Genomic DNA, 7,950 nt, shown 5'->3' on the forward strand with positions numbered 1-7,950 from the left:
GGATCTTGTCGCTCCGCGGCTTCCTCCTCTTCCTCCTCTGTGGTCGCAGTGTGGCCCCGCAGCGAGAGAGAGAGAGGGGGGGCGGGGGGAGAGAGGGGGGAGACAGACAGAGAGAGAGTGGGGGAGGTAGAGAGAGGATGGGGAGGGGGAGGGGGGATGTGGTACTGATGCTGCAGAAAAAGAGAGGAGGAGGGAGGGGGGCGATGCGGAGGGTATATATATGCAGTGCGCAGGCGCGACATCCCTCCCTCCATCAGTACCTGCTGCCCCCCCCCCCCCCCCCTACATTCTCTGCAGCAGGGGGACGGGGGGTGTTGGTTTCAGGTGAATGGGGGGGGATTTGGACAATCTGTTAAATCTGTCCATATATGGACCGAGGGGGAGGAGGGGTAATGTAACAATTTAATTATTTAATTATTATATTATGATACAATGTGTTATCATATTTTTTCTTTTCTCATATAATCATATTCAATCAACAATTGAATATGATTGTTGTTACGCTGGATGACGTAGCTCATCCAGCGTTTGAACGAACTGAGGCCACTAGAGGGCGATGAGGAGCTCTCTTTGAAATTTTACCTGAACCATCTTGTTTCATCAATAATCATGTCTGGGAATTATTACCAGGAAACAAATCTGTGGTTAGAAGACGCTTTTATTTACACACACATTCGAAAACTCAAATTATGTTTCTTAAATTTACATCAAATGTCTGTTGAGGTGATTTGTAACTTTTCAACCAGAATTTCATTACCCAAAAAATGATTGTCGATAAATATATACAGCAGATAAGTCTCTCCCTATAGAGACCATATGGTAGCTCATAAAAGTGAAGCCAAATCATGTGGACTGCCCCCTGGTGTCAGGCTGCAGTATAGGTCATAAACCCTCCTCCTCCAGGTTAGCAGATGGGACATGGAACAAGTGTTTAGGTCAGTTTGGTTTCAATCAGTTGGGGGGGGGGGGGGGGCTTGAGGACGAGCATGTAAAGCAACAACAACGTTCCCATGTTGCTGTAGTGATTCAGCGTTTTGCATCAGCGGACTGTGTGTGCGTATGTTTGTGTGTGTGTGTGTGTCTTTGTAGGTCTTACATGCTCAGCAGTCTGTGCTGAACTGTCACAGTTAAAACACGAAGTCAGAACGGATGCAACAATCTGTAAAACTGCTACACAGAGACACACAGACACGCACTCGATTACTAAAATGAAATTCACTTTACGTGGCAGAAGGTACAATTATTGAAGATCATGTGTTTGTCACTTTATTGTTGCAGCTGCATGTTGATCTGGATAAATGAAGTTTGAACTTATTTAATAAAACAAAACATTTAATTTGTGGAATTTATCCAAATTCAAATGGACAACTCATCTCAATACAGGTACCGCAACTTGTACTTAAATACAGTACTTGAGTAAATGTACTTAGTTACTTTGCGTCGCTGTTCGTCCAGAGAAGAGTTTTGTTTTGTACTAAAAACTCAGATAATTTTCTACTTTTCATGATAATCATTTTTCATATGTTCCAGATTTTGACCTTGAACCTATGGAAGCCCTGTTAAGAGCTGGAGATGTGTTAGCGTTCAGTAAGAGAAGCACAGAGCAAACATTTTAAAAGTTTTGATTTTATTTCAATTGTTTTTGATCCAGTTGATTCACACCTTTTTACAGATTTAATAAACTACGAAAGATCAACGTGTGAACCCCAGCGTTACGCCATGACCTCCGTGTAGCTTGGCGAGGCGGCGTACTGCTCACACAGCGACCCCTGCAGGCTGGGAGCACACACTGCAGACAGCTGGACGGACAGCGAGCCGTGCTTCAACCTGAAGCTCTTGATGGAGCTATGACCACTCGTGGGGATGAGGACCACCTTCCCCAGCAGGTTGTCGTTCCAACCATTGTCCCGGTCCCAGACCTCGAAGACGACAGCTCTGCGCAGGAAACACGTGATCACACTGTATCATGACATTTCATTATTGCACATCAGAGTCAATGACATCAGTTTGGATTTGAGACTCACACTCTGCGACGTAGGTTAACGGTTTCCAGCCGAATGAGGTAGTTCCACTGGGGGAAGTCATTGTTCCAGATCACCGGTGTTGTGGCTCCTCGGTTTCCGTAGAACACTTTAACATATCCGTCCGTCTTGGAGAAGTAGTCCCCCCACAGCCCCTGGGCTCGGACCACCGTCACATTCATCCGGGCCACGCCTGTCTCCCCGGGGCAGCAGTTGGAGTCGACCATGCGGTGACCTTGGCACTGACAGGCACAGTTCTTGTTCTGCTTCCCGACCTTGCAGCCGGCGGGGCAGCTCAGCTTCTTGGCACTTTTGCGGATGTAGTTGCTGATGGCCTCTTGGAGGCCGGACCTCAGGGTGGGGTTATCTGTCACCTACAGAGCAGAAACATTAGTTCATGATGTAAACACAGTTAGGACAAAACTGTCATTAATATGTTTCTCAACATAATGATGTCCTCACCAGCAGGTGCAGGGGACTGATTTCGTAGGACACCACACCTGGGACCCTCCTGAGGGAAGAGAGCCACTTCTTGTAGCCTGCGGCTCCATTGGGGGTGAACAGGATGTCCCCCACGTTCCCATCTCCTCCCATAACCTCAGTGGTCCTGTCAGAGAAGGCCTGACTGAAGGTTGCCCCGGTTTTAAGACTCTTTCTCTTATTTTTGCAGAACGCACTGCTGGCTTTGGCAGTGACGCCCTTAATGGTTCCACTGGCCTCGACTGACAGACAGTTGCTGACTGCATGGACAGACATCTTGCTGATGGCGGCCTCACAAGTCCGGATGGCTGTGACGGAGTGCACTCGACCCCCCAGGTGAACCCTGCGGATGAAGTGGGTCCCGTAGATGGTGAGGAACTGCTGGAAGGCCGAGGTGTTCTTCAGGTCGTAGGTGGACGGAAGGTTCTTCAAAGAAACCTCGAACTCTTTGCTCAGCGGAGGATTCGATTGAAGACGGAAGCTGAGAGAAGATGAGTTAGAAAAGATTTACCCTGGACCTAGATCCTATATAAAGGGCATCACTGACTCTATATAAAGATGATATGTGATGGTATATAAAGACCACCAGGGGGGGTCCAGGTGATCTGGCTTCACGTTGGAATGATGTCATTATGTTAGTGATGCAGTGACTTTTAAAACCAATGTTCTTAGAGAAATGATTTCCCGTTAATTTAAATGAATCAATCTCTCTTCATTATCAGGTATAAATGACATCATAATCAACCATCAATCAATCAAATTTTATTTGTATAGCCCATATTCACAAATTACAATTCGTCTCATAGGGCTTTAACAGAGTGTGACATCCTCTGTCCTTAACCCTCAGCAAGAGTCAGGACAAACTACTATAATGACATCATTACAATATAAACAGCTAGCCTCGTGTGATTGGTTCGTCGTACTCACGTGTAGTATTTGCAGTTGAGGTCGTGCGTGGTGAAGGAGAACTTGTCTTTTCTGCTGCGACTCTCCGCAAACTGTGTTGATTTGGAATGTGATCCTCCAACAGCAAAACCGCCCAGTCCCGCCACACTGAGGCCAACCTGAGTGACAACAGGTCACGAGACAGACAACGAAGGTGTGTTGTTTTTCAGAAGACAACAGATTTCTAATGGGGGGGGGGGGGGGGGGGTGCAGACTGAGTTTACCCTGATGATTCTGACCAAGACAAACTATGAGAAATGAAAGTGGGGTCAGGTCGCTGTGGTCAGCCTTGACCTGTGGAGAATCTCTGGACTTCCTGCAGTTTGTCAATCACACATCACATGGAGCTGACACTTTTATCCAAAGTGACTCACAACAAGTGCATCGTCCGTGAGGGAACAAACCACAACCTCAACAATCCTGTCACGACAATTTTCTTCAAGAGAGACAAACTAGAAAGTGCAACATGTGAGTGACATATAAGTGCAACTAGATATGGTGACACATGAGGGGCGGAGCAGCAAGCAGAGACAGGAAGTGACCTATTAACTGCAGAGGTCATGTGATCATGTTTCTTTCGCAGCTTCACGAACCTTCCAGCTGACGCCCACAGAGGAGCTCGTGTCTTTCATCATGGACTGACTGGACTCGAACATCTTACTGCTCAGACTGCGCCGACAGTGCACCTGGAGACAGAGAGGATTCTGGGTAATGCTGTTCACCTTAAAGAAACACTATGTGGTGTGTGAAACTGGCGATTCATCACTGACCTTGATCCTCCAGTCAACGACCGACACCGGGAGCTTCTGTGTCTGGAGACGGACAAATAGTTCCACATCAGTGAATCTGTTAGCTTCTGTTAGCTTATGTTAGCTGCTGTTAGCTGCTGTTAGCTTCTATTAGCTTCTATTAGCTTCTGTTAGCTTCTGTTAGCTGCTGTTAGCTGCTGTTAGCTTCTGTTAGCTTCTGTTACCTGCTGTTAGCTGCTGTTAGCTTCTATTAGCTTCTGTTAGCTTCTGTTAGCTGCTGTTAGCTTCTATTAGCTTATGTTAGCTGCTGTTAGCTGCTGTTAGCTTCTGTTAGCTTCTGTTAGCTGCTGTTAGCTGCTGTTAGCTGCTGTTAGCTTATGTTAGCTGCTGTTAGCTGCTGTTAGCTGCTGTTAGCTTCTGTTAGCTTATGTTAGCTGCTGTTAGCTGCTGTTAGCTTCTATTAGCTTCTGTTAGCTTATGTTAGCTTATGTTAGCTGCTGTTAGCTTCTGTTAGCTTCTGTTACCTGCTGTTAGCTGCTGTTAGCTTCTATTATTTTCTGTTAGCTTCTGTTAGCTGCTGTTAGCTTCTATTAGCTTATGTTAGCTGCTGTTAGCTGCTGTTAGCTTCTATTAGCTTATGTTAGCTGCTGTTAGCTGCTGTTAGCTTCTGTTAGCTGCTGTTAGCTGCTGTTAGCTGCTGTTAGCTTATGTTAGCTGCAGTTATCTGCTGTTAGCTTCTGTTAGCTGCTGTTAGCTGCAGTTAGCTGCAGTGAGCTGCTGTTAGCTGCTGTTAGCCTCTATTAGCTGCAGTTAGCCTCTGTTAGCTGCTGTTAGCTGCTATTAGCTTCTGTTAGCTGCTGTTAGCCTCTGTTAGCTGCTGTTAGCTGCTATTAGCTTCTGTTAGCTGCTGTTAACTGATGTTAGCTTCTGTTAGCTGCTGTTAGCTGCTGTGTGTTATTAGTTACATTTTCAGCTATGAAACTGTAAATAAAAACAATCTGCATGATTACTCCTTAAAGTGAATCCCAAACATCTCGATTGCCCCCTGGTGGCTGGTTGCAGTAAGGTCATAAACTCAATCGCCTCCATGTTATCAGATGGGACATGAAGCAAACTAAGGTCGACGGGGGTTTGGAGCTCTGAGGTGTAATGGAACGCACAATAAGTAAGTACACAACTCATATTGAATTTACCACCACTAGATGGCAGCGTTCATATCCAAGGTATCTTTCCTTCATTTTTTCCCAAAGGGAAACAAAAATATTTTTGTGTTTGTTCACACGAGGTGAGTTGTGATGGTGGTTTGACTGACAGCTGTCAACCCACCTGGTTCAGGAGGTGGTTCTGGCACACGGTGCAGTTCCCCTCGACTCCTCCCACCATGAAGCGCTTCATGTCCACGACACTCGCTCCAGTCATCTTCAACTTCACCAAATCAAAACCTTCTCCCACCAGATTGTGACCGGGGACGAAGGGAGCCTGCTGACACTCCGTGAAGGAGCCGGTCCGACAGGCCAGGGCGGGGGGGAGGAGGAGGAGGAGGAGGAAGAAGGAGGAGGAGGGCATCGTGGAGCTGAAGGACATAAAGAGACCTTTTATTATTCACCTGCTGATGAGATGTTGAAACAAGTCAATAAACAGCTTTTCATATAAAAAAAACTCATCTCACTTTGATAACAATTAAATTGTATTAGTAAAAAGTCTCCACCCTCCACACATCAGCTAACAACGCCCCCTGTTGGTGGAGCCTGACTGAGAGGACACGCCCACCTACAATTGCAGCCTGCACCCACTAGACTGCACTAACTGTCAATCACTCTGTGGTTCCCCCCCCCCAACACATCCGCTGTTTGAAGAAGACTTGAAACTAGAGACTGAGACAGAAACTCCTGAATGTTACTGACGTTATAAAGATAGAAGTCACTTTCTATAGAAACTACCAGAGGAGTCGCCCCCTGCTGGTCACTACACAGAAGACAGGTTTCAAACACTTCAGCCTCATTTTCTTGAACAAGTGTTGATTTTAAAATTGTTCGACACACAGAGAAAATTAAAACCACAGGAAGTGACGAAATGTCATAAACCTCAATTATTTAAAATGAAAAACAAACAAAGGCTGGAAGACAAAGTACATACAAAAAAAAAGAAATAAAATAAGACGGGAAATATTTTGAAATACCAGTAGATGAATAAAAGTCTGATATTAAAATTGAACAAAAAGGAACTAATTTATATTCCAGTAAAACATTTGTGTGAAAATATATAAAACAAGTCTGTGGGAAAGTCATAGTAAGATTTTAAATTTGACTTTTTATAATTTTTTATTATATTATTTATTATGTTTAGTTACATTAATTGTACATTAATATATTATTATTATTAATTGTTTTGCTCCCACGTGAAACACTATAATTCACTGTTATTAAATGACGTTTTTGAAATTATTATCCTCATTATTTAGACTTTGAAATGTTAACCAGTGTCCTTTTTTAATATGAATGTTTTGGTTGTAATTATGATTATATGATTACAAGTTGATTTTAATTTGACAATTAATCATGTTTATTTTCCTTTATTCACGTGTCCTTGTTCTATTGCTCCTGTTTTCAGAAGTGTTTGAGAAGTGAAAGGTTTGTGAATCTGTTTAAAATCCTTTAAACGAAGTATCAATGATGGTGTAACGTGGTTTGATGGAGGTTCTCGTACCTTCAGAGAGGAGGCGCTGTTCTCCAGGTCCGGACGAGCTGACGAGGTCGGAGGTTTCTGTGAAAATGACAAAAGTCGGTAGCAACAGTTTGATGAGCAGCAGCTTCAAAAACACTTAGTAGGTGGTTCAGTGTGCGTGTGATCACACCTCCAGACGACCTTTGACCCTGAGCCTCTGAGGGGAAGAGCTGCTGCTAACGTGTGCTCTTCTTGATTCTCTGAAACTTCAGATCCACTTGTGAACAAAACTCCATCATCTGCTTCAGATATAGAGTGAAACCCCCCCGACATCTCAAAGTGCATCGTGAAACTGACACACACATGTGTTAAGAGGAGGTGACGCCACCAACAGGCGACTAAATGAAACATCACCTTTATAAAAACTACACAAACTATCAATATCATTGAAAACAGATGAAACACAGGTCTGATGATCTTTAAAAAAAGTTTCAAACTTGTGAGTGAGTGTGTTTGTGTGTGTGTGTCTGTGTGTGTGTGTGTCTGTGTGTGTGTGTCTGTTTGTGTGTGTGTGTGTGTGTCTGTTTGTGTGTGTGTGTGTCTGTTTGTGTGTGTGTGTCTGTGTGTGTGTGGGTGTGTGTGTCTGTTTGTGTGTGAGTGTGTGTGTCTGTTTGTGTGAGTTTGTGTGTGTCTGTTTGTGAGTGTCTGTGTGTCTGTTTGTGTGTGCATGTGTCTGTTTGTGTGAGTGTGTGTGTGTCTGTTTGTGTGTGTCTGTCTGTATGTGTGTGTGTGTGTGTGTGTCTGTTTGTGCGTGTGTGTGTGTCTGTGTTTGTGTGTGTGAGTGTGACAGTCACAGTGACAGTGTGTGTGTGACAGTGTCTGTGTGTGTCTGTGTGTCTGTGTGCCTGGACGTTCGTGTGTGTGTGTGTGTGTGTGTGTGTGTGTGTGTGTGTGTGTGTCTGTGTGTGTGTGTGTGTGTCTGTGTGTGTGAGTGTGTGTGTGTCTGTTTGTGTGTGTGTGTGTGTGTCTGTTTGTGTGTGTGTGAGTGTGTGTGTCTGTTTGTGTGAGTTTGTGTGTGTCTGTTTGTGTGT

At 44.6% G+C, this 7,950-nt stretch overlaps 2 protein-coding genes across 2 annotated transcripts in view; both read right to left on the reverse strand.

Moving 5' to 3' along the window:
• Positions 1-49, reverse strand: part of stx1b (syntaxin 1B) — a 39,354-nt gene extending 39,305 nt beyond the window's left edge. Inside the window, exon 1 of the mRNA XM_062408240.1 lies at positions 1-49. This exon is cut by the window's left edge and continues 357 nt beyond it. The gene's annotated coding sequence lies outside the window, so the exon portion shown is untranslated.
• A 1,557-nt stretch (positions 50-1,606) lies between these two features.
• On the reverse strand, positions 1,607-6,959 carry prf1.3 (perforin 1.3). The gene is made up of 8 exons (XM_062408226.1): positions 6,902-6,959; positions 5,522-5,768; positions 4,217-4,258; positions 4,040-4,132; positions 3,429-3,565; positions 2,484-2,982; positions 2,025-2,395; positions 1,607-1,935 (listed from the first exon to the last, which is right to left on the reverse strand). Exons 2-8 carry the CDS (start codon positions 5,759-5,761, stop codon positions 1,713-1,715), a joined length of 1,605 nt encoding a protein of 534 aa, XP_062264210.1. The 5' UTR covers positions 5,762-5,768; positions 6,902-6,959; the 3' UTR covers positions 1,607-1,712.
• Positions 6,960-7,950: the final 991 nt, after the last annotated feature.

This window comes from Platichthys flesus, chromosome 16, assembly GCF_949316205.1.
Source record: "Platichthys flesus chromosome 16, fPlaFle2.1, whole genome shotgun sequence".
NCBI classification, from domain to species: domain Eukaryota; kingdom Metazoa; phylum Chordata; class Actinopteri; order Pleuronectiformes; family Pleuronectidae; genus Platichthys; species Platichthys flesus.